This window comes from Coregonus clupeaformis, chromosome 40, assembly GCF_020615455.1.
Source record: "Coregonus clupeaformis isolate EN_2021a chromosome 40, ASM2061545v1, whole genome shotgun sequence".
NCBI classification, from domain to species: domain Eukaryota; kingdom Metazoa; phylum Chordata; class Actinopteri; order Salmoniformes; family Salmonidae; genus Coregonus; species Coregonus clupeaformis.
The window spans coordinates 31,487,093-31,514,236 of NC_059231.1; the positions used below are offsets into that span (position 1 = coordinate 31,487,093).

The 27,144-nt window shown below is 47.4% G+C and overlaps 1 protein-coding gene across 6 annotated transcripts in view; it reads left to right on the forward strand.

The window, feature by feature from the left end:
• The window catches only part of LOC121571593 (interleukin-1 receptor accessory protein-like 1), a 303,397-nt gene that overhangs the window by 186,787 nt on the left and 89,466 nt on the right, over positions 1–27,144 (forward strand). For all 6 annotated transcript variants that reach the window (XM_041883137.2, XM_041883141.2, XM_041883140.2 and 3 more), the window contains exon 5: positions 8,532–8,606. In XM_041883137.2, the coding sequence (XP_041739071.2) occupies positions 8,532–8,606 (75 nt within the window). The remainder of the gene's footprint in view (positions 1–8,531; positions 8,607–27,144) is intronic.

Below are 27,144 nucleotides of genomic sequence, written 5' to 3' on the forward strand. Positions count from 1 at the left end.
TACTGTAGCCTATAGGAGCCAAGCGACAACACTGCCCCCATGGCTGTGAAGGAGTGATACGGCGTGTCTCAATTTTCAGGTAGTAAAAAAGTTAGTCGAATGCCGGAGCGTATTACAAGGAGCCACCCCTTTTGTGACAAAAAACGGCATTGCAACACTCTGAATCTTGTGTCTGCGTAGAGCTTAATACACAGGCTCACAGTGGGCTGGTGTTAGGGTTTCAGAGTGATAGAACATATATTTTAAATTAACTCCAAGCTCAAAACAACATACACTACAGTGCAAAACTACTATACACTGAGTGTAAAAAACATTTAAGTGCCTTTGAATGGGGTATGGTAGTAGATGCCAGGCACACCAGTTTGAGTGTGTCAAGAACTGCAACGCTGCTGGGTTTTTCACGCTTTTTCACATGTGTATCAAGAATGGTCCACCACCCAAAGGACATCCAGCCAACTAGAAACAACTGTGGGAAGCATTGGAGTCAACATGGACCAGCATCCCTGTGGAACGCTTTCGACACCTTGTAGTGTTATGTTTTGTACACTCAGTGAATATATTCACATTTGTGTTTTCTTAGGTAATTCTCTGCAAATTATGCCTGATTCAAGCTACTAAACTGGAACAGAAGTGCATTAAAACAAGCCTAGAGACACAGTCATATCCACTTAACTGGTACAAGCTCCTCAACTTGATAGCTTGCAGCATTCATTTGAAAGCAAAGACTTATAGTAACTTTTTCAATTTTGGAGATCTTCACAGACTTGATGGATGGCTCTCTGTATTCCCTGAGATGAGTTGTGGCATCTGTGTCTCTGCAGCAGTCACAAAGACAGACCTGTTGACAATGTTCACACATCAATGAGATGGTGAATCATACATTATCGGATGTCTGATTCACAAAGGACACCAATCACACACATCACGATAGACGCACCTGAACACACTTATACAGGCATGCACACACACATACAAAACACCTATACACGCATAAAGACACAAGTATGTTATGATTCACTGAAAGTGTGTGTCACAGGTCTTCTAAAGAAGTGTGTAGGTTGAGAGCATTGTTGGCTGTGCATTCTGCTACCTGCCCCCTGACTGTGTGTGTGTGTGTGTGTGTGTGTGTGTGTGTGTGTGTGTGTGTGTGGTAATAAAGTGCTTGTTTGGTCTTTGTTGTACTGATAAAGGCTGGGGTTTCCCTACTGCCCTCTCCTGGTCTCCATGGCGATCAATGGTGATTGTGTTTCCTCTTTGTCCTTTTCCGGCAGTGGCACTCACTCTCTTTCTCTGTGTGTCTCACTCTCTCTCACTGTGTGTCTCACTCTCTCTCACTGTGTGTCTCACTCTCTTTCTCTGTGTGTCTCACTCTCTTTCTCTGTGTGTCTCACTCTCTCTCACTGTGTGTCTCACTCTCTTTCTCTGTGTGTCTCACTCTCTTTCTCTGTGTGTCTCACTCTCTCTCTTTGTGTCTCACTCTCTTTCTCTGTGTGTCTCACTCTCTCTCTCTGTGTGTCTCACTCTCTTTCTCTGTGTGTCTCACTCTCTCTCACTGTGTGTCTCACTCTCTTTCTCTGTTTGTCTCACTCTCTTTCTCTGTGTGTCTTACTCTCTTTCTCTGTGTGTCTCACTCTCTCTCTCTCTGTGTCTCACTCTCTTTCTCTGTGTGTCTCACTCTCTCTCACTGTGTGTCTCACTCTCTTTCTCTGTGTGTCTCACTCTCTTTCTCTGTGTGTCTCACTCTCTTTCTCTGTGTGTCTCACTCTCTCTCTGTGTGTCTCACTCTCTTTCTCTGTGTGTCTCACTCTCTTTCTCTGTGTGTCTCACTCTCTCTCACTGTGTGTCTCACTCTCTTTATCTGTGTGTCTCACTCTCTTTCTCTGTGTGTCTCACTCTCTCTCACTGTGTGTCTCACTCTCTTTCTCTGTGTGTCTCACTCTCTTTCTCTGTGTGTCTCACTCTCTCTCTCTCTGTGTGTCTCACTCTCTTTCTCTGTGTGTCTCACTCTCTTTCTCTGTGTGTCTCACTCTCTCTCACTGTGTGTCTCACTCTCTTTCTCTGTGTGTCTCACTCTTTCTCTGTGTGTCTCACTCTCTCTCTCTGTGTGTCTCACTCTCTTTCTCTGTGTCTCACTCTCTCTCTCTGTGTGTCTCACTCTCTTTCTCTGTGTGTCTCACTCTCTTTCTCTGTGTGTCTCACTCTCTCTCTCTGTGTGTCTCACTCTCTCTCTCTCTCTGTGTCTCACTCTCTCTCACTGTGTGTCTCACTCTCTCTCACTGTGTGTCTCTGTGTATGTCTCTCTCCTCTCTCTCTCTGTTCAAATTCTGTTTCTTTTATACCCCCTCCTCCCTCCGACCTCCTTCCTCCCTCCATCTTTTCAGCACAGGTTTTCAGATCCATGGGAGCATTCTTGGCTGGTTTTTCTATTTTCTTCCCTTCATCTCGTGGCTGTGTTAGTGCAGTGTCTGAGGCAGATCAGAGTGTTTTCTGGGTTATGAGTCTGTTCGAAGCCTCCCTCTCTCTCTCTGTTTAAATGGCGTCTCCTCCTGAACCCACGTAATTAATGTATTTCTCCATAAAGAAATGGTAATTAAAGTAATGTGATTTTCAGAGTCAAATGTAGCATGCCAAGGAAGGAGAAGAGCACGTTGTGCTACTATGTGTGTGTGCGTGTGTGTGTGTGTGTGTATGTCACTCTCTCCTCTCTTTCTAATTGTGTCACTCTCTCTCTCTCCCCCTCCAGTTCTTCTTCTCTACTCATGTTTTTCTCTTCACATCTGTCTTTCTTTCCTTGTGCTCTCTCTCTCTCTCTCTCTATCCCTTTCACCCCCCTCCCGACACATATTCTGTCCTCATTTGTCTCTACTTTAGTTTACTCACCACATGATTAGCTATAGGATCACCAGTCGTGTAATTATGTACGTAGCAGTTTGATATGTAATTAGAATGGTATGAGTATCCAGTGTAATTGGTGCTGTGTGATTACCTGTTAACAATGTAAACACTCATGTTAAAGATCCCGTGACCACCCCTCTCCAACCAACGTCAGACAACCCACCCACTCACACATTAAGCACATTAACCCTGACACATTCAGCACATACACACATACACACAACTACATAATATACACACACACATACAAACAAACACACACACACACACATACACATATATTATCGACCCACATGTACACACAACTTAGATGTACACACCAAGTTTTAATGTCATGTGCACAAGTACAGTGAAATGCCTTTCTTGCAAGCGCCAAATTCAACAATGCAGTAATCAATATCAATGTAGCACTAAAAAATAAAATAAGGTAGAACAAAAACACGCGAGATTAAAATAAAAAATAAGAAGAGTATGAGAAATTAAGAAGCTGCAGTACAGTATATACAGGGTCAGTTCCAATACCATATTTACAATGTACAGAGATACTGGAGTGATAGAGGTAGATATGTATGTATAAGGGTAAGGTGATTAGGCATCAGGCTATATGATAAACAGAGTAGCAGCAGCATAAATGATGGTTGTATGTGAGTGTGTGTATTTGTGTGTAGAGTCAGTATAAATATGTGTGCATGTTATGTGTGTGTTGGAGTGTCAGTGTGTGTGAGTGAGTCCTGTGAGTGTGCATAGAGACAGTGCAAAAATTAAAAATTAAATACAAGGGTCAACTCAGATAGTCTGTGTAGCCATTCTGTTAGCAATTTAGCAGTCTTATGGCTTGGGATAGAAGCTGTTCAGGAGCCTGTTGGTGTCAGACTTGATGCACCGGTACCGCTTGCTGTGTGGAAGCAGAGAGAACTAACAGTCCGGGCCTTTCTTTCACACCGCCTGATATAGAGGTCCTGGATGGCAGGGAACTCGGCCCCAGTGATGTACTGCGCTGTCTGCACCACCCTCTTTAGCGCCATGCGATCGAGGGCAGTGCTGTTGCCATACCAAGCAGGATTTGAAGGCCCATGCCAAACCTTTTCAACTTCCTGAGCGGGAAGAGGCGCTGTCGCGCCTTCTTCACGATTGTGTTGTGTGAGTGGACCATTTTACGTCCTTAGTGATTTGGACACCTAGGAAGTTGAAGCTCTCGACCTGCTCCACTGCAGGGTTGTAAATTAGCGGTGCTATTAAGTTTTTTCCAGTGTTTGGCTGCTGTGTACCATTTGTAAATAAGCGTGATGAGAAGAGGTTATGATGATTGAACCATACTATACTCCTAGTAGTAAGAGTCTGATGTTATTACATCAATAGTAACATCAGACGGGAGTTATGCAACTCCACAAACAGACAGAACCAGAGCAATGCTCCCAAACAGCAGCAGCTGGTTAGTTAGTTAGAGGGAGAGAGAGAGACAGCGAGAGAGAAAGAGAGAGAGACAGAGAGAGAGAAAGAGAGAGAGAGAGAGAGAGAGTAGAGGAAGAGAGAGAGAGAGAGAGAGAGAGAGAGAGAGAGAGAGAGAGAGAGAGAGAGAGAGAGAGAGAGAGAGAGAGAGAGAGAGAGAGAGAGAGGGAGAGAGAGATGGCGGTTTGGTAATAAGTCTAGATGTAAGGGGCCCACTGAGGACAGTCTGAGGAGCTGATGCTAATGAAGGACTCAGGCTAACGAACTGCCCTGAGTACAAACCCAATACATCACCACTCCACACACACAGCAATGTAATTAGGCCTCGTGTGTGTGTATGTGTGTGTGCATGTGTGTAGCTTACTCTCTCATAACTTACTCAGAAGAGTCTTTCCTCAAATTTCTTCATCAACTTAAACTTGTTAGCACCGTTAATAGAAAGATAATGTAAACAGAGGGATTATATGTGGAGCTATACTCCCCATAACAGATCACACCACGGTGCAGTCCTGGTCAAAGGTCATACGGTCTGTTGATACTTATAGTTTTATATCTACATGCCTTTGGGGCAATCTTGGCATTGTCATTGCACATAGTATGTTGGCATATATGTAAAGTAGACACACCTGCCCTTTCATCATTGCTTTGATCCACTGTGTATGAAACCAAGCTATATGGACATTGGACTATAGAGTGTTTCTGATGCACATTGGTGTGTATGGTAAAGGTCTTTAGGTACCTTGTGAGAGACTCTGTTGTGACCACGTCATCGGTTGACCCAAAGGCATGCTGGGATAGGTAAACATGTGCAGGTGATGTAAAAGGTAAAGAATGGTTAGATTAGAATATTAGATCTGTCTTGCAGTGTTAGGCTACTGTGTAGTGTCCTTTGCAATGACCTTGTAATGCTACCAGCTCTCACAGTCTCACGTCAGAATTAGATGTTCATCCATGTTTCTCAAATGTAAAATGTCGAAGTTGTTCCAAATGTAAAAAATATAAAAAACAACTTTCTATCGCTGGATTCAAACTTTCAACCTTTGGAATTAGAGACAGATGCTTACGTCCGTCTGCCATCCCCTGCACACACCACACTAGCAAAACTGAAACCTACTTGAAGGTAACAGTGTTCACTGTTGCCCCTAGTGGCCAGTTTCCAAGTCATCTCCCAATGTCCTCAGACATGGATGGATGTCGAATACTGACTTGTATCACGGGTGACCTGGCTGTGTAGTGAGCTAGTAGGTACATTCATAGAGCCGTCATTATTGCAATCCCAACTCTGAACAACACACACCTTCACACCTACACACACACACACACACACACACACACACACACACACACACACACACACACAGACACACACACACACACACACAGTCTCTGTGTCTCTAAATGGTAAGCGGTGTACATACATGACCTCGTTCTGTTTCATCTCTTCTTGAAGAGCTGAACATATCTCTCCCAAAACACACAAAGGCTTTTAACAGCAATAAAGTGTGCTGTGTTCTCCTAGTTCCCCAGGGAAAACATTCCCACATTCCGCCAGCCAGCCAGCCAGCCAGCCAGCTGCCCTGACATCCACCGTCTGGACGATTAGCATCTTTAGAACATCAGCTCTCCTACTCAATGAGACACATACAGTACACACACAGAGAGAGAAAGAGAGAGAGACAGAGAGAAAGAGAAAGAGACACACACATTGTGATAACTCTTCAAACACACTCCTCTCTCTCTATCTCTCTTAACCCTAACCTCTCTCTCATAATATGTCTGTCTCTCTCTATCTGTCTCTCTCTTTCGCTCTCTCATACTTGATGAGACACTCACCATGATATACAGTGGGGAAAAAAAGTATTTAGTCAGCCACCAATTGTGCAAGTTCTCCCACTTAAAAAGATGAGAGAGGCCTGTAATTTTCATCATACGTACACATCAACTATGACAGACAAATTGAGAAAGAAAATCCAGAAAATCACATTGTAGGATTTTTTATGAATTTATTTGCAAATTATGGTGGAAAATAAGTATTTGGTCACCTACAAACAAGCAAGATTTCTGGCTCTCACAGACCTGTAACTTCTTCTTTAAGAGGCTCCTCTGTCCTCCACTCGTTACCTGTATTAATGGCACCTGTTTGAACTTGTTATCAGTATAAAAGACACCTGTCCACAACCTCAAACAGTCACACTCCAAACTCCACTATGGCCAAGACCAAAGAGCTGTCAAAGGACACCAGAAACAAAATTGTAGACCTGCACCAGGCTGGGAAGACTGAATCTGCAATAGGTAAGCAGCTTGGTTTGAAGAAATCAACTGTGGGAGCAATTATTAGGAAATGGAAGACATACAAGACCACTGATAATCTCCCTCGATCTGGGGCTCCATGCAAGATCTCACCCTGTGGGGTCAAAATGATCACAAGAACGGTGAGCAAAAATCCCAGAACCACACGGGGGGACCTAGTGAATGACCTGCAGAGAGCTGGGACCAAAGTAACAAAGCCTACCATCAGTAACACACTACGCCGCCAGGGACTCAAATCCTGCAGTGCCAGACGTGTCCCCCTGCTTAAGCCAGTACATGTCCAGGCCCGTCTGAAGTTTGCTAGAGTGCATTTGGATGATCCAGAAGAGGATTGGGAGAATGTCATATGGTCAGATGAAACCAAAATAGAACTTTTTGGTAAAAACGTGTTTGGAGGACAAAGAATGCTGAGTTGCATCCAAAGAACACCATACCTACTGTGAAGCATGGGGGTGGAAACATCATGCTTTGGGGCTGTTTTTCTGCAAAGGGACTAGGACGACTGATCCGTGTAAAGGAAAGAATGAATGGGGCCATGTATCGTGAGATTTTGAGTGAAAACCTCCTTCCATCAGCAAGGGCATTGAAGATGAAACGTGGCTGGGTCTTTCAGCATGACAATGATCCCAAACACACCGCCCGGGCAACGAAGGAGTGGCTTTCGTAAGAAGCATTTCAAGGTCCTGGAGTGGCCTAGCCAGTCTCCAGATCTCAACCCCATAGAAAATCTTTGGAGGGGAGTTGAAAGTCCGTGTTGCCCAGCGACAGCCCCAAAACATCACTGCTCTAGAGGAGATCTGCATGGAGGAATGGGCCAAAATACCAGCAACAGTGTATGAAAACCTTGTGAAGACTTACAGAAAACGTTTGACCTGTGTCATTGCCAACAACGGGTATATAACAAAGTATTGAGAAACTTTTGTTATTGACCAAATACTTATTTTCCACCATAATTTGCAAATAAATTCATTAAAAATCCTACAATGTGATTTTCAGGAAAAAAAAATCTCATTTTGTCTGTCATAGTTGACGTGTACCTATGATGAAAATTACAGGCCTCTCTCATCTTTTTAAGTGGGAGAACTTGCACAATTGGTGGCTGACTAAATACTTTTTTTCCCCACTGTATGTTCAAACACGGAACACCATTCACTGGTGTCATGTCTGTCAAATCACTGACTAATGTATTAGTGTATAAGTAGGCCAAACAAATTGCATGTCGATTCTATGGGCAATAGAGAGCAATATTGCTCTGTAGTGAAAGATAACTGAGAATAAGGGAAGAAAGGAGATTAAGGAGGAGTGTAACAGAGTTGAGATTCATAGGAGGAGAGAGGGAAGAGAGGAGAGAGGGAGATCTAGTGTATGTGTTGTCTTTGCTTTGGCAACAAGAGATGTTCTTGCCTGTCACTCCACTGAAGTCCATTAGTTCATTGTGAATGTGACATGACCTCCAACATCAGGATCCCTTCCTGCTAGTCTGTTTTCTGGTTTCAGGATGCAGACTATGTCAATGCTTAATTGCTTTTAGAGGGTTCTGGTTTAGTGTCAGGGAGAGTTAAAACAACAGAGCATTTGAGGAAGCTGACTTCATGTGCTGCTGGAGGACTGGAGGTACTTTTAGGAGTTTTTTGCTTCAGAGAAGGACTGCCTTGCATCAGAGACTTTATAAGTTCACAAACTTTCTCTCTCTCTCTCACTGTCCCTCTCTATCTCGGTCACTGTCTCTCCCTCCCTCCCTCAGTCTTTACTCATATAAACAGGGCCTATGACTTTACCAAAGCAAGGTTCTGTAGGTGGTGTTGACAATGACATGGTATTCTAGTGTTTGAGAGTAATATCTAACATAATCTAATCTATGTGTTCCTTCATTCCAGCTCCTCTGACTGACAAGCCACCAAAGATCCTTTATCCTTCTGAGAACAAGATCAGCAACTTGGAGCTACAGCTAGGTAAGAGCTTGGGCTTTATTACCTTTTTATTATCTGTAGGAGCTGTGTGTGTGTGCATGCGTGCATGTGTGCGCGTGTGTGCGTGCGTGCCTGTATTTGCTGCCAGGTGTGTGTGATGCGGCTACTAATCTGAACATGTTTGTTTCAGTATGCTATGGACTGTGAGCTTCACCAAACCTGTCCTTTTCTCTCTCTATCTATGGTCCTGCTGTGTTTTTTTCTGTAATCTCTGTATCTCTCTCTCTCTCCTCTGTGCTGCTGTATACTAGAGTTGCGGCTGTGTATACTCCAGAGAGAGAGAAAGAGACCCAAAACAACAACTGCATCTCTAAACGTCTGAGAAAGCAATGACTTCACACATCCTCTCAGTCTATAACTTCCCTTTCTCAGACAGATTGATGATGACAGTTTTACCTCTGGAAGAAGAACACTAACAGTGTAAAACCATTTTCTGTGTATGCAAATGGTGTTTACAAATGGTGCTTATGCTAATGTCCCGGTACTGTTTCCTCAACAATGGCGTCTCCATATGGTGCCAGTGTTGTGTAGCCTGGTCGTCCACATGGGGAGGAGGTGGCTTACGCTACCGCTGTTTGTCTTTGTTGACAGGGGTCACGGTGGGCGAGTTGTGTGTGTGTGTGTGCATGCGTGTGTGTGTGTGCATGCGTGTATGTGTGTGTGTGTGACAGCATATTGCCTGAGTTCTGGGCACAGTCAGATGTCCACATGGTGTTTTCTGCTGTCTGAATGGCTAAACAGCTTCCCTTTGTCTGTCAGGGTGAAAGGCATTGGACGGCAGGCAGATACAGTGTGTGTGTTGTTCTACAGAGTGCTTTGCAGAGACAATGCCACTCCTGTCTTTGGTGTTTTGTTGTTGTTAGGGAGACAGGTGGGTTGTTTAAGCAATAAGGCCCAAGGGGGTGTGGTAGATGGAAAATATACCATGGCTAAGGGCTGTTCTTAGGCACGACACAATGACGCAATGCAATATACCCGAGGTGCCTTATTGCTATTATAAAAATAAATGTTTGGTCATACCTGTGGTATACGGTCTGATATATCACGGCTTTCAGCCAACATGGTTGACCAAGGGCGAATAGACTACCTTTAATGGACTCACATACAGGCAAGCCAGTACACACACACACACACAAACACACAAGTATACCCGGGTGCGTGGGTGTGTGTATACAGTGGAGAGAACAAGTATTTGATACACTGCCGATTTTGCAGGTTTTCCTACTTACAAAGCATGTAGAGGTCTGTAATTTTTATCATAGGTACACTTCAACTGTGAGAGACTGAATCTAAAAAAAAATCCAGAAAATCACATTGTATGATTTTTAAGTAATTAATTTGCATTTTATTGCATGACATAAGTATTTGATCACCTACCAACCAGTAAGAATTACGGCTCTCACAGACCTGTTAGTTTTTCTTTAAGATGCCCTCCTGTTCTTCACTCATTACCTGTATTAACTGCACCTGTTTGAACTCGTTACCTGTATTAAAGACACCTGTCCACACACTCAATCAAACAGACTCCAACCTCTCCACAATGGCCAAGACCAGAGAGCTGTGTAAGGACATCAGGGATACAATTGTAGACCTGCACAAGGCTGGGATGGGCTACAGGACAATAGGCAAGCAGCTTGGTGAGAAGGCAACAACTGTTGGCGCAATTATTAGAAAATGGAAGAAGTTCAAGATGACGGTCAATCACCCTCGGTCTGGGGCACCATGCAAGATCTCACCTTGTGGGGCATCAATGATCATGAGGAAGGTGAGGGATCAGTCCAGAACTACACGGCAGGACCTGGTCAATGACCTGAAGAGAGCTGGGACCACAGTCTCAAAGAAAACCATTAGTAACACACTACGCCGTCATGGATTAAAATCCTGCAGCGCACGCAAGGTCCCCGTGCTCAAGCCAGCGCATGTCCAGGCCCATCTGAAGTTTGCCAATGACCATCTGGATGATCCAGAGGAGGAATGGGAGAAGGTCATGTGGTCAGATGAGACAAAAATAGAGCTTTTTGGTCTAAACTCCACTCGCCGTGTTTGGAGGAAGAAGAAGGATGAGTACAACCCCAAGAACACCATCCCAACCGTGAAGCATGGAGGTGGAAACATCATTCTTTGGGGATGCTTTTCTGCAAAGGGGTCAGGACGCCTGCACCGTATTGAGGGGAGGATGGATGGGGCCATGTATCGCGAGATCTTGGCCAACAACCTCCTTCCCTCAGTAAGAGCATTGAAGATGGGTCGTGGCTGGGTCTTCCAGCATGACAACGACCCGAAACACACAGCCAGGGCAACTAAGGAGTGGCTCCGCAAGAAGCATCTCAAGGTCCTGGAGTGGCCTAGCCAGTCTCCAGACCTGAACCCAATAGAAAATCTTTGGAGGGAGCTGAAAGTCCGTATTGCCCAGCGGCAGCCCCGAAACCTGAAGGATCTGGAGAAGGTCTGTATGGAGGAGTGGGCCAAAATCCCTGCTGCAGTGTGTGCAAACCTGTTCAAGACCTACAGGAAACGTATTATCTCTGTAATTGCAAACAAAGGTTTCTGTACCAAATATTAAGTTCTGCTTTTCTGATGTATCAAATACTTATGTCATGCAATAAAATGCAAATGAATTACTTAAAAATCATACAATGTGATTTTCTGGATTTTTAGATTCCGTCTCTCACAGTTGAAGTGTACCTATGATAAAAAATTACAGACCTCTACATGCTTTGTAAGTAGGAAAACCTGCAAAATCGGCAGTGTATCAAATACTTGTTCTCCCCACTGTATGTGTATGGTGTTGATGCAGTGAGTCCAACAGAGAGAGGGACGCTCAGAGACACTGAGATAAATATTTTACAGCTTGACTCCATTTTGTTTTTCTCACACACTTTCACAGAGCAGTGAAGAAGAAGCCTCTCCCTCCAGACGCGCTTCTCTTTTATTTATTTGTATTTATTTATTCTCCTCTTTCTTAATATTTGTAGAGTCATGCCCCTAGCAGCTTTATGGAGCGATATGGCAGATTTACTGTGGGGAGCCGGCAGCACTGAGGGCGTCCCTGATGGAGAGAGGGAGGAGAGGAAGTGAGAGGGGAGAGTACAGGGGGGTGGGGGTGGAGATAGACATATAAAGAAAAAGAGGAGAGAGGGAGAGAGAGGCATAAAGAGAGTCAGAGAGAGAGAGAAAGGGAGAGAGATAGTGTGGGTAGCCATTATGGAAGCAGGAGGAAGAGAGGGAGGGATGGAAGGAATAAATGAAGGAGGGAAGAAGGGCAGTAAAAGCGGTGGCGTAAGCAGAGGGATAAATCTGCAGAGAGAGAGAGAGAGAGAGAGAGAGAGAGAGAGAGAGAGAGAGAGAGAGAGAGAGAGAGATGCCGGGAAACATAGACCGCTTTATCTCCTCTACAAAGCTGCTGGCCAATGCAGCTTTAACTTACCCACAATATAGCTTTAAAGAAACACACTCTCAGACACTCATTATACATAGGTACACACATACATACACACACACAAAGTTTTCCTAGTCCGGAAAACCTCTTGGCCCCAGTTATAACCACTATACCTCAAGATCTGCTGTTATACTGTATAGGGGATGACTTGGCTACTCCTCCATTACAGTCAATGGAGTTGTGATTCTACTGTACATTACTAGCTGTATTATACCCTCTTCCTCCAGAACACCACCTTTATGTCCACCACTACTGTACCTGCAGCAGCAGATAAACTGCCAACCCCCCCCACCTCCCCAGGGTTGAGTTGGTTGGTGCAGTCCACCTCGCCTTTCCAGGAATATGGGGAATGATTCATGCTGTGACGTCCCGGGAGGAGCGTCCATCATCCCTGGAGACATTCCGATGGGAAGGGAGTGGGACACACTCTAACACACACACACCGAACACACACACCCCCCCCACACACACACACTCTCTCTCGCTCTCTCTCTCACACACACACCATTTGTGATGTTCCCTCAGGGCGATTTGTCATGGATTCGCTATCCCAGAGGAGGGGAGTGAGAGATTCGCACACGCTTACGCAGCAGTCCACCCGGAACGACACACGCACACACGCACACACGCACCCACACACCCACACACCCACACACACTCCTTGCACCATTTGTAGTGGGAGTGAGTGAGTCACACACACGCTAACGGTGCAGTCCTCTCTAAGTATGGGATAATTGTAACTGAGGGTTTTACTGGCCCCCAAAGCCAGCAGATGGGAGCACTGTAGTGGAAAGGAATTAGACTCCATTATTTCGAAGGCCAGGCTCCATCAACACAGGATAGCAGTCAAGAGGCCTGTATCTGGAAGCACAGTCATACATTGCGCACACACACACACACACACACACACACACACACACACACACACACACACACACACACACACACACTGATGATACACACTATGGCATTCATCAGAAAGATACTGACAATCAGAGTTTGCTGACTACCCTGGTTTCCATGGTGCTTTACTGGCGGATTTGTGACAAGCATAGAGGGAGGTTGACACACACACACACTTACACATACTCCAGCTTAGAACACTAGAGCTTTGATCTGCTACAGTATGAATTCCCTCAGTACGCCCCCCCCCCCCCTCTCTCTCTCTCTCTCGTTCTCTCTCCTTTCTCCCTCCCTCCCTCCCTCCCATGCTCTCCCTGCTTTCTGTCTATCCGAGCTCCAGAGGCATCAGGGTGATGTAACCAACAGTCTCCCACTGTGCTGTAGTGTCATCCCCCAGTAGGAGGAGACCACATCTATAGAACAAAGTTTTGTGTTCAACAATACAACTGCTGTGTGGAGACTGAATGTGCCCTGATGTTCAGTAGGACTATTCAGTGTGATGATGCTGCTATAGTTCAATACAAGGCACTGTATTGCAGAGCGGAGCTATGATGATTGTGTGGTATGAAGGAGATATGAAATTACAGGCCCTCTGCTATACCTCTATAAGCCCTTTACCCATATGCTTCCCAGCCGAAACAGTTCGGAAGAGTTTGTGCATATATACACACAAAGAAATCTAGAGGCATGCCAAAGTTCGGAGCCGAAGTCTACGCCCCTTTGTCGGTGATTGGTCAACAGTAGGGATTATTCAATAAAGGGACGACTCGTTTCATGGAGATTTTTTCATTGAGCAATACTACACCAAACATCTTAGTTAGATGTAAAATTGCGCAACTAAGATCTCCTCGGCAAAAACGTCAGAATTAATGACAGATTTCTTGAGTTATCTTAGATTAATTCTGACTATTTTGAGAAAATTGACAAACAGTACTATTCTGACGTCTCAAAATGGACAAACAGTACTATTGCGCTTTTTTCAAGCGAAGGTCTTTTAAGGGAGTATGCGAGCACACTCGTTTAGTTCGCCTAGCCGACTTCGGCAAGCCATCAGCCGAAATGAAGCATGCTGACACCTTTACAATTCACACTGTTAAAGAAATGTTATCTTTCCTGCTGTCTCTCTCAGCCTTCTACCCACATTCACTTTACGGTTTCAAACACACGCACGCATGCGCATACACACACACACATACACACGCATACACAAACACACACACACAAATACCTTTCTGTGACACCTGACATGCCTCCGTGGTGATAGCTGAAATTGGCTAGATGCTGAAGCAGCCAGGTTTCTCAAGAGCCACTGCGAAATTTGATGTCCGTCCAAATAAGCAAGATATCAGGAGATGACTTCAAAACTGGCCATTATGGGCAACGGTGAGCGCCATTACCATGAAGTAGGCTTGACTTTTGCTAGGGCATTGTGGACGGGGATGGCGGATGGGCGTAATCCGCGAGCTCCGGCTCCGAGTGTCGCATGTTCAATCACAGTGCTAGGCTCTTGTTTAAAAAAAATAATAAAATGTAAACCCAATCCCAAATCTTACCTTAAAGATGCACTATGCAGAAATCGCCCCATCCTTTTCCTGGTTGCAAATATTCTGATAGTTTGCCTAATTTCAGTTTATGTGACAAAAAAAGCAAGTATAGTGTAGACAATCATTGTACCATCTAAACCGCTGTGAAATATATTTTCCATAACCCAAAATATTGTATTTTCAGCTATTTGAAGCTGGTGTACAAAACCGACAGTAAAAGACGCAAAAAACGAAACTCGAGAACGGGAATGTCACGCCCTGACATAGAGTTCGCTAGTTGGTTTGGTCAGGGTGTGAGTATCTATGTAATGTGAATATCTATGTGTAGTTCTAGCATGTTTAGATCTATGTTGGCCGGGTGTGGTTCCCAATCAGAGGCAGCTGTCAATCGTTGTCTCTGATTGGGGATCATACTTAAGCAGCCATTTTGCCTACCTAGGTTGTGGGATCTTGACTCTTGTTTGGCTTGTTTGTGTGTAGCCATTGTATTGCTTTTGTTGTTTTGTTGTGTGTTAACGTCGTTAATAAACATGTGTGCATTCCACGCTGCACCTTGGTCCAATCCTGTACTCAACGAACGTGACAGAAGATCCCACCACCAACGGACCAAGCAGCGTGCCCAGGAGGAGCAAACACCCTGGACACAGGTGGGGAAGATGTGGTCTTGGGAGGAGATATTTGCGGGAAAAAGGACCCTGGGCGAAGGTAGAAGCACAGGAAGGAGAGGATCAACGGCGGCGCCAACAGTGCTGACAACGAAGGAAGCTCGAGAGACAGCCCCAAGAAAAATGTTGGGGGGGGCACACGGGGCATCCAGCCAGGACGGGTTGTGCCAGCTTTACACTCCAGACCTCCAGTACGCCTGCACGGTCCAGTATATCCTGCTCCGGTTCTACGCACTGTGTCACCAGTGCGCCTCCCTAGCCAGGTACGCCCCGTACCTGCACCCCGCACCAAACCAGTGGTGCGTGTATCCAGTCCGGTACGGCCCGTACCTGCTCCTCGCACCAAACCAGTGGTGCGTGTATCCAGTCCAGTACGGCCCGTACCGGCTCCCCGCACAAACCAGTGGTGCATGTATCCAGTCCGGTACGGCCCATACCTACTCCTCGCACCAAACCAGTGGTGCGTGTCGCCAGCCCGGTACGCCCCGTGCCTGCTCCTCGCACCAAACCAGTGGTGCGTGTCTCCAGTCCGGTACGGCCCGTGCCTGCTCCTCGCACCAAACCAGTGGTGCGTGTCTCCAGTCCGGTACGGCCCGTGCCTGCTCCTCGCACCAAACCAGTGGTGCGTGTCTCCAGTCCGGTACGGCCCGTGCCTGCTCCTCGCACCAAACCAGTGGTGCGTGTCTCCAGTCCAGTACGGCCCGTGCCTGCTCCTCGCACCAGACCAGTGGTGCGTGTCTCCAGTCCGGCGCGGCCCGTGCCTGCTCCGCGCACCAGACCAGTGGTGCGTGTTCCCAGCCCGGTGCGGCCCATGCCTGTTCCTCGCACCAGACCAGTGGTGCGTGTCCCCAGCCCGGTACGGCCAGTGCCAGAGCAGTCCGCTCCACCGGGGTCCAGTTCAGCTCCGGTCAGCGGCTCCACTCCAGTGCCAGAGTAGACCGCTCTACCGGTGTCTAGTCCATCCCCGGTCAGCTGCTCCAGTCCAGTGCCAGAGCAGTCCCCTCCACCGGGGTCCAGTTCAGCTCCGGTCAGCGGCTCCACTCCAGAACCAGACGTCAACCCCTCTCCAGGGTCGGGGCCTCCCACACCAGGGTCCAGACAGGGCTTGGGGCATCGCGGGGGGATTGCCGGGTCCAGGCCCAGACGTCGGCCCCTCTCCAGGGTCGGGGCCTCCCACACCAGGTTCCAGACAGGGCTTGGTGCATCGTGGGAGGACTGAGAGGGGAAGCATCGCGCTGAGGTCCAGACCGGACCAGGGGTGCAACGGGGAGGCAGTAAGGGAGAGGACGTCACGCCCGGAGCCGGAGCCACCACCGAGGCTACATGCCCACCCGGACCCTCCCCTGTTAAGTTAGGTTTTGCGGCCGGAGTCCGCACCTTTGGGGGGGGGTACTGTCACGCCCTGACATAGAGTTCGCTAGTTGGTTTGGTCAGGGTGTGAGTATCTATGTGTAGATCTAGTATGTTTAGATCTATGTTGGCCGGGTGTGGTTCCCAATCAGAGGCAGCTGTCGATCGTTGTCTCTGATTGGGGATCATACTTACGCAGCCATTTTGCCTACCTAGGTTGTGGGATCTTGACTCTTGTTTGGCTAGTTTGTGTGTAGCCATTGTGAGCTTCACGTTATGTTGCTTTTGTTGTTTTGTTGTGTGTTAACGTCGTTAATAAACATGTATGCATTCCACGCTGCACCTTGGTCCAATCCTGTACTCAACGAACGTGACAGGGAAGCATAGAAATAGTGCACATAGAACAGATCTACTGCTTCTTAGACTTGCTTTCAATGAGAATTACATATCTATAACACACATTTCTATGAGAATTTGGTCAGGTCGCCCAAAAAGTTACATATTGCAGCTTTAACTATTCGGGATTAATGGCTAAAGTTAACCTTCGAAATTTGACTTATGGACAAACGTTGGATTCTGAAGGTCAGGGTTCGAGTCACGCTATATTACTCTTTCTCTCTCCCTCCATCTCCTTTGCGATTTTTATGTTTTCAGCTCAGGCACTACTTCCATCCATTCTAGTTTATGTTGTCCTTTGTACACGCTTGACTTGAGAAAGGAGTGTGTGTCTGTTTGTGTGTGTGTGTTGCATCTGTCAGAGGGAGAACATGGTCTGCATGTCCACGACTGAGAGATAATTCACTGTATTCATTATCACACTAGGGCCATAGCATTGCTACAGAGAAAGAGAGAGAGAGAGAGAGAGCGAGAGAGATCTATTTCAGGGTTCCCCAACAGGGTTCCCCAACCTTTTATGCCCAACCAATTTGGCTCGCAGGTGGTTTATTTGGCCGCCCAAGTTCTCTGAGCAAAAACGTTTTCTTTCTTTCTTTTTTTTCTTTTTTTTGGGTGGGGAAATAAAAGACTGTAAAAACACCAGGAAATCAGCTCCAAGTGATTTTAATTATGGAAATATGTTCCCAAGTATTCCCACTCATAATAGAGAGATAGGTGATCATATACAAATGTAAGCAAGGTTTGAAATGATTATGTTTTAGTCAAATATTATATCTGTTTAGGCTTCTTGCAGTCAATTTGGAGTCTACAAGTGATTTGTAACGCATGGAGGGCTCTAATGTAAAGGAGAAGGGTTGTGATTAGAGCTGTTGCGGTGACCGTATTACCGCCACAATGGCGGTCACCAGTCATGAAGGCAGTCAAATTCCACGTGACCGTTTAGTCAGGGTAATTAGGCTTCTCCAAGCTCTGATGCTGCTCATGGTCATTAGTAGCCTACCAAACTTGCTAACTGCCTGGTACTCAGCACTCTATTGTCCTTCTAATCACTCTGACATCAATGCAAATGAAATCAAAAATCTAATCGAACACTTCATAAGAGCCCATGAGCTCATGATGCGCAACATTTCTATAGGCTATGCTATTGCGCGAGAAAATAGAGTGATGCCCTCTACTAAAAAAAGGAGGATCCCATCAGCTTTCTATAGGCTAGGCCTACTATATTTATTTCTCAACATTTCTAATATTAAGCACATTGATTATCTTTACAACAGGAATGTAGCCTACCTGGCTGGCATGAAAATGAACCATGGGAAAAGCATCCTCCATTCGCTATTTAAGTGCATAGATGACATGTATTTTTTCCCGCTGCCCCTGTTTCGATACAGGTGCATGGTAATGGTCCATTCTAAATCAAAACAAATTTCACACATACAGTGAGGGAAAAAAGTATTTGATCCCCTGCTGATTTTGTACATTTGCCCACTGACAAAGAAATGATCAGTCTATAATTTTAATGGTAGGTTTATTTGAACAGTGAGAGACAGAATAACAACAAAAAAATCCAGAAAAACGCATGTCAAAAATGTTATAAATTGATTTGCATTTTAATGAGGGAAATAAGTATTTGACCCCCTCTCAATCAGAAAGATTTCTGGCTCCCAGGTGTCTTTTATACAGGTAACGAGCTGAGATTGGGAGCACACTCTTAAAGGGAGTGCTCCTAATCTCAGCTTGTTACCTGTATAAAAGACACCTGTCCACAGAAGCAATCAATCAATCAGATTCCAAACTCTCCACCATGACCAAGACCAAAGAGCTCTCCAAGGATGTCAGGGACAAGATTGCAGACCTACACAAGGCTGGAATGGGCTACAAGACCATCGCCAAGCAGCTTGGTGAGAAGGTGACAACAGTTGGTGCGATTATTCGCAAATGGAAGAAACACAAAATAACTGTCAATCTCCCTCGACCTGGGGCTCCATGCAAGATCTCACCTCGTGGAGTTGCAATGATCATGAGAACGGTGAGGAATCAGCCCAGAACTACACGGGAGGATCTTGTCAATGATCTCAAGGCAGCTGGGACCATAGTCACCAAGAAAACAATTGGTAACACACTACGCCGTGAAGGACTGAAATCCTGCAGCGCCCGCAAGGTCCACCTGCTCAAGAAAGCACATATACAGGGCCGTCTGAAGTTTGCCAATGAACATCTGAATGATTCAGAGGAGAACTGGGTGAAAGTGTTGTGGTCAGATGAGACCAAAATCGAGCTCTTTGGCATCAACTCAACTCGCCGTGTTTGGAGGAGGAGGAATGCTGCCTATGACCCCAAGAACACCATCCCCACCGTCAAACATGGAGGTGGAAACATTATGCTTTGGGGGTGTTTTTCTACTAAGGGGACAGGACAACTTCACCGCATCAAAGGGACGATGGACGGGGCCATGTACCGTCAAATCTTGGGTGAGAACCTCCTTCCCTCAGCCAGGGCATTGAAAATGGGTCGTGGATGGGTATTCCAGCATGACAATGACCCAAAACACACAGCCAAGGCAACAAAGGAGTGGCTCAAGAAGAAACACATTAAGGTCCTGGAGTGGCCTAGCCAGTCTCCAGACCTTAATCCCATAGAACATCCGTGGAGGGAGCTGAAGGTTCGAGTTGCCAAACGTCAGCCTCGAAACCTTAATGACTTGGAGAAGATCTGCAAAGAGGAGTGGAACAAAATCCCTCCTGAGATGTGTGCAAACCTGGTGGCCAACTACAAGAAACTTCTGATCTCTGTAATTGCCAACAAGGGTTTTGCCACCAAGTACTAAGTCATGTTTTGCAGAGGGGTCAAATACTTATTTCCCTCATTAAAATGCAAATCAATTTATAACATTTTTGACATGCGTTTTTCTGGATTTGTTTGTTGTTATTCTGTCTCTCAAATAAACCTACCATTACAATTATAGACTGATCATGACTTTGTCATTGGGCAAACGTACAAAATCAGCAGGGGATCAAATACTTTTTTTCCCCACTGTATATTATTTAGTATATGTAAAGACAAGAATAAATCAAGAATAGTCTGATGGGTGACAATGTTAGCCTATCACTGATTAATTATATATTATCACTTGTGAATGATGCCCAGCGTAAGGTTTGTATCACAACTAAAGTGGCCAAATAACTTCTTAAAATTAAGCACATTAATCCACTTTACAAGTGGTGTAGAGCCTAACTGGCATACAATAGCAGCGCGTGAGTTTAAAGTTTGGGGAAGATAATTTTCTCCATTAAAATGCACCTTTATAATAAAAGCATTACATGCATAATCGCATTTGCGGTCACTTTTGATAATGGTGTTTTCCCGCTAATGGAACATTCACGGTTATAGCCTACTACCATGTGCGCATTGCTGCGCTTATAATGTGAAGAAATAGCTGAATAGTTTATCAACATTATTAAGCTAAACTTTTCTGATCTGTTGCGTCAGTAATATTGTGTAAAAAAAGTTTTCTGATGCTAGTGGTTGTATTCATTTGGGATCTATCGCATCCAACAACTGTCCCAGACTATGTTTGGAATATTTATTTATCGCACAGAATAGAATAGGTTGACTTTTGTACTATTGGGGATAGTAGATTGACATAGGCTAGTGCTTTTGCTGTTCGTTAGGCCTACTCATCTTGTTGGCTGACGAAAAGTAAATGTGGACACTTCTTCCCATATATTCAATATGCACCTCGGAATTGGATAAGGACGTGCACAGTTGCGTCCCCGATGTGTCTGTCTTTACTTGTAGCCTGTGAGAAAGACCCATTCACGTGATGGAGAGCCATGTGAGTGAGAGGTGCTTCGGAGCGTGCAGCACTCAGGGAGAAGGGCACAACGCAGCACTCCGGGCCAAGGGCACAATGGCCACTGGCCGCAAAAGGCATGGATTTTTTTAGGGTGCATTATGGCCACACAAAGGGAATGACACCGTGAAATTCAAGGCATTATCAAGTGCTTGTCAAATTGTGAATGAGAGACTGATGAAGTGTGTACAGCCTGCGCAAAAAAACAAAGCAGAGTTCATGTCTTTCAAGCAACTTTTTTCAAATCATCATTAGAGTCGCATCATGCAGCCTTTCAATGTATTAAAAATCAAAACATGTAGCCCAACGTTTGTAGAACAACTAAAGTTATATTAATAACTCTAAATTAAGCATAAAGGAGTACCTATTTCTTTGTTAACCGCTCAACAAAGAATAGCCGCATCAGCACAAAGAATAGCCGCATCAGCACACTCCCTCAAATCGTTTGGAGAAAATATCCTTTCTATTTTATTCAGCTTTGTTCAATTGTATTCTACATAGTATAAAATAATGCTACGGAACTCTAAGCAAATCTTGTCTGCTAAATGAACTAGTGTAGCCCACAGCCATATGCCATAGCCAGATCAGGACCTAACATAAGGACAACTATTCTGTATGCTATTCTGTTCTTCTGAAATAGACTACATTTTCTTCATATCATGCTTCTTTAGACCTGTCTAAAATAAATAATGGATTTATTGTGAAGGTGTAGGCTATATTATATGGATTTGTTAGACTTTTAAAAATGTAGATGTTCCAAAGGTCTGCATCAGTGGCTTGTAGGCTACAGTGGGGGAAAAAAGTATTTAGTCAGCCACCAATTGTGCAAGTTCTCCCACTTAAAAAGATGAGAGAGGCCTGTAATTTTCATCATAGGTACACGTCAACTATGACAGACAAATGAGGAAAAAAAATCCAGAAAATCACATTGTAGGATTTTTAATGAATTTATTAGCAAATTATGGTGGAAAATAAGTATTTGGTCACCTACAAACTAGCAAGATTTCTGGCTCTCACAGACCTGTAACTTCTTCTTTAAGAAGCTCCTCTGTCCTCCACTCGTTACCTGTATTAATGGCACCTGTTTGAACTTGTTATCAGTATAAATGTCACGGTTTCGGCCGAGGCTGCCTCTCCTCCTTGTTCGGGCAGGCTTCGGCGCTCGTCGTCTCCGGAATTCTAGCTGCCACCAATAGATGTTTCATGTTCGTTTGCTTTTGTCTGTTTGTGTCACACCTGTTTCTGTTTTACGTAATTAGTGTCCTATAAGTTTCTCGTTGTGTTTGTCATGTGTTGTGTATGATTGTTTTTCGTCAGTGTTGTGTTTGCTCGGTTGAGCATAGTTTCTCCACTGCGCTGGAGCATAGTTGCACTTGTTCGTGCACCACTTCGCTTTCGCACCTGTTTGTGCGCATTTGCCTTTTCGCCTTGTGCGTAATTTAGCTGTTGGGCTTAGTTGTCCTGTTGCCTGTGTTGGGCCAGTAATACAGCATTTTGGAACCTACAGTCGGCGTCCTGCATTTGATTTCCTACACTACACCTACACACGCCCTGACAGAATCATACACCAGCCATGGAATCAGCAGGAGCCGAAGCAGCCCAGACAAGACTGGAAGCCCAGGTTCGGGACCAGCAAGAGCAACTCCTGCAGATGGGGAACGCCCTGCAGGAGGTGATTACCACACTCCGAGGCTGGGGTTCGCCTCCACCACCGCCCGCCCTGCCAGCACCATCGGCCAGCCCCGGCCATTCCAGCGCCGGAACCTCGAGGAGTCCGACTATCTCTCCCGAGGGCTTACGACGGGACAGCGGCTGGGTGTCAAGGATTCCTGCTCCAGGTAGAGCTATACCTGGCCACCGTGCACCCGGCACCTTCAGGGCATGAGAGCGTGTCCGCCCTGATCTCCTGCCTGGCCGGAAAGCGTTGGAGTGGGCCAACGCGGAGTGGAGGAAGATCGACGCCACGACCATCACGTACACCGAGTTCTCCCGCCGCTTTAGGGCGGTGTTTGGCTCATCCCCGGAGGGAAAGCGGCGGGGAGCGTCTGGTCTTCCTCCGACAGGGGAAGAGAAGTGCCCAGGAATTCGCGCTCGAATTCCGTACTCTGGCGGCAGATGCAGGGTGGAATGATCGGGCCCTCATCGATCTATACCGATGCAGCCTACGTGAGGACGTCCGTCGGGAGCTGGCGTGCAGGGACACCAGTCTCACTTTCGACCAGCTGGTGGATATGTCCATCAGGCTGGATAACCTGCTGGCTACCCGCGGACGTCTTGCGGAGGGTCCGTCCATTCCACCCTCCAGCGCCTCCGAGCCTTGTCCCATGGAGCTCGGGGGCGCTGGCGCTAGAGAGAGGAGGGGTCGGCAGGCTAGGGGGTCCATCCACTGCACCAACTGTGGTCGGGGAGGACACACCGCAGCTAGGTGCTGGGGATGGCCTCCTAGGGGAGATGACGACAGGCCCCGCACTGGGGATTCCTTCCAGGTGAGTAGGCGCCCCACTCACCCAGAGCTCTCTGTTGCCCATTTCTGTATGCCTGTATGTTTTCCACAGGTAGCACCTCATGCCCAGCATAAGGCGCTGGTAGATTCAGGCGCAGCTGGGAATTTTATTGATAAAAAGTTTTGTTTAGCGTTAGGGATTCCCCTCATTCCTGTTGATGTTCCTTTTCCCGTTCACGCCCTAGATAGTCGTCCGTTGGGTACGGGCTTGATCAGGGAGGTCACGGCGCCACTTAGGATGTGTGCGCAGGGGGATCATCAGGAGATGATTCAGCTGTTCCTGATTGACTCTCCTGCGTATCCGGTGGTGCTGGGCATGCCCTGGTTGAGTACCCATAACCCAGTGATTTCGTGGCAGGAGAGGGCTCTGATGGAGTGGTCTGCTCAGTGTGTGGGTAGATGTTTGGGTGTTTCCGTAGGGGCTACCTCGGTGGAGAGTCCAAACCAGGTGCCCGCATTGCACATTCCACCTGAGTATGGGGATTTGGCTATCGCGTTTAGTAAGGCGAGGGCGACGCGGTTGCCACCCCATAGGCAGGGGGATTGTGCGATAAACCTTCAGGCAGGAGCTGCGCTCCCACGGAGTCATGTGTATCCTCTGTCTCAGGAGGAGAAGAAAGCTATGGAGATTTACATAGACGAATCGCTGAGACAAGGATACATACGGCCGTCCACTTCCCCCGCGTCCTCGAGTTTCTTTTTCGTGAAGAAGAAGGATGGTGGTTTGCGTCCGTGCATCGATTACCGTGGTCTCAATCAGATTACGGTGAAGTATAGTTATCCACTCCCGCTGATTGCGACCATGACTGAGTCGTTGCATGGGGCGCGTTTCTTCACGAAATTAGATCTCAGGAGCGCGTACAACTTGGTGCGCATCAAGAAGGATGATGAATGGAAAACAGCCTTTAGTACCACCTCGGGCCATTACGAGTATCTAGTCATGCCATACGGGTTGATGAATGCTCCATCAGTTTTCCAATCATTTGTGGATGAGATCTTCAGGGACATGCAGGGACTGGGAGTCGTTGTGTACATAGATGACATTCTCGTGTACTCACCTACCCGTGTCGAGCATGTGGCCCTGGTGCGCAGAGTGTTGCGGAGGCTGGTGGAGCACGACCTGTATGTGAAGGCAGAGAAGTGTCTGTTTTTCCAGGAGTCGATCTCCTTTTTGGGGGTATCAGTTGTCAGCGTCAGGGGTGAAGATGGAGGTAGACCGAAGCGTCGGCCGTGCGTAATTTGCAAACACCAACCACTGTGAAAGAGGTGCAGCAGTTTTTGGGGTTTGCGAATTACTACCGGAGGTTTATCCGGGGTTTTGGGCAAGTGGCAGCTCCCATCACGTCTCTCTTGAAGGGGGTCCGGTGCGTCTGCAGTGGTCAGTCGAGGCGGACAGGGCGTTTGGGAGGCTGAAGGACCTGTTTACCTCGGCCCCGGTGCTGGCGCATCCGGATCCCTCTTTACCATTTCAGGTAGAGGTGGACGCGTCTGAGGCCGGTATTGGCGCCGTGCTTTCACAACGGTCAGGCGCGCCACCTAAACTCCGCCCCTGTGCCTTCTATTCCAAGAAGCTCAGCCCGGCGGAGCGAAATTATGACATAGGGGACAGGGAGCTGTTAGCTGTGGTACAGGCCCTTAAGGTGTGGAGGCACTGGCTTGAGGGGGCTCAACACCCTTTCCTCATTTTGACGGACCACCGTAACCTGGAGTACATCCGGGCAGCGAGGAGGCTGAACCCTCGGCAGGCTAGATGGAGTATGTTTTTGACCCGTTTCTCTTTTAAGATCACCTACATCCCTGGGTCACAAAACGGGAAGGCAGATGCGCTGTCTCGGCTGTATGACGGGGAGGAGAGGTTCGTGGAGCCCACTCCCATACTGCCGGAGTCGTGTCTAGTGGCACCGGTGGTGTGGGAGCTCGATTCTGAGCTCGAGCGGGCATTACGCACCGACCCTAGTCCACCACAATGCCCGGAGGGTCGGAAGTATGTTCCGCTCGAGTGTCGGGATCGATTGATCTATTGGGCTCACACGTCACCCTCCTCTGGACACCCGGGTATCGGCCGGACAGTGCACTGTCTTAGTGCCAAATATTGGTGGCCCACGTTGGCCAGGGATGTGAGGGTTTATGTTTCCTCCTGCTCGGTGTGCGCCCAGTGTAAGGCGCCTAGACATCTGCCTAGGGGGTAAGTTACTGCCCCTGCCCGTTCCACAGCGACCATGGTCCCACCTCTCGGTGGATTTTATAACTGACCTTCCTCTCTCCCAAGGGAATACTACCATCCTGGTCGTTGTGGACCGGTTCTCTAAGGCCTGTCGTTTGCTCCCCATGCCGGGTCTTCCTACGGCCCTGCAAACTGCCGAGGCACTGTTTACCCATGTGTTCCGGCACTACGGGGTGCCCGAGGACATTGTGGCTGATCGGGGTCCCCAATTCACCTCCAGGGTCTGGAGAGCGTTTATGGAGCGGTTGGGGGTCTCGGTGAGCCTCACCTCGGGCTACCACCCGGAGAGCAATGGGCAGGTGGAACGCGTAAACCAGGATGTGGGTAGGTTTCTCAGAACATACTGCCAGGACCGGCCGGAGGAGTGGTCAAGGTACGTTCCCTGGGCCGAGATGGCCCAGAATTCCCTACGCCATTCCTCCACGAACCTAACCCCATTTCAATGTGTGTTAGGTTACCAGCCGGTTCTGGCACCCTGGCAGCAGAGCCAGATCGAGGCTCCTGCGGTGGATGAGTGGGCGCGGCGCTCGGAGGAGACTTGGAACGCTGCACACGTCCACCTGCAGCGGGCCCTCCGACGTCAGAAGGCGAGCGCTGATCTCCACCGCAGTGAGGCACCGGTGTACGCACCTGGTGATCGAGTCTGGCTCTCTACCAGAAACCTGCCCCTCCGCCTGCCCTGTCGGAAACTGGGTCGGCGGTTTGTAGGGCCATTTAAAGTCCTGAGGAGGTTGAACGAGGTTTGTTATAGATTACAGCTTCCTGTGGAGTATAAGTGTATTAACCCCTCGTTCCATGTGTCCCTTCTCAGGCCGGTGGTGAAGGGCCCACTCCAAGAAGATGAGATCTTGGAGACTCCTCCGCCCCGTTGGACATCGAGGGGGCACCGGCGTACTCCGTGAGATCCATCTTGGATTCGAGACGTCGGATGGGGGGTCTCCAGTATCTAGTGGAGTGGGAGGGGTACGGTCCGGAGGAGCGGTGCTGGGTGCCGAGGGAGAGACGTGTTGGACCCGTCGCTCCTGACGGAGTTCCATCGGAGGCGTCCGACGCGCCCTGCGCCGCGTCCCCTGGCCGTCCCCGAGGCCGGGAGCCGGCGCGCGTCTGGAGCCGCGCGTCAAGGGGGGTACTGTCACGGTTTCGGCCGAGGCTGCCTCTCCTCCTTGTTCGGGCAGGCTTCGGCGCTCGTCGTCTCCGGAATTCTAGCTGCCACCGATAGATGTTTCATGTTCGTTTGCTTTTGTCTGTTTGTGTCACACCTGTTTCTGTTTTACGTAATTAGTGTCCTATAAGTTTCTCGTTGTGTTTGTCATGTGTTGTGTATGATTGTTTTTCGTCAGTGTTGTGTTTGCTCGGTTGAGCATAGTTTCTCCACTGCGCTGGAGCATAGTTGCACTTGTTCGTGCACCACTTCGTTTGTCGCACCTGTTTGTGCGCATTTGCCTTTTCGCCTTGTGCGTAATTTAGCTGTTGGGCTTAGTTGTCCTGTTGCCTGTGTTGGGCCAGTAATACAGCATTTTGGAACCTACAGTCGGCGTCCTGCATTTGATTTCCTACACTACACCTACACACGCCCTGACAATAAAAGACACCTGTCCACAACCTCAAACAGTCACACTCCAAACTCCACTATGGCCAAGACCAAA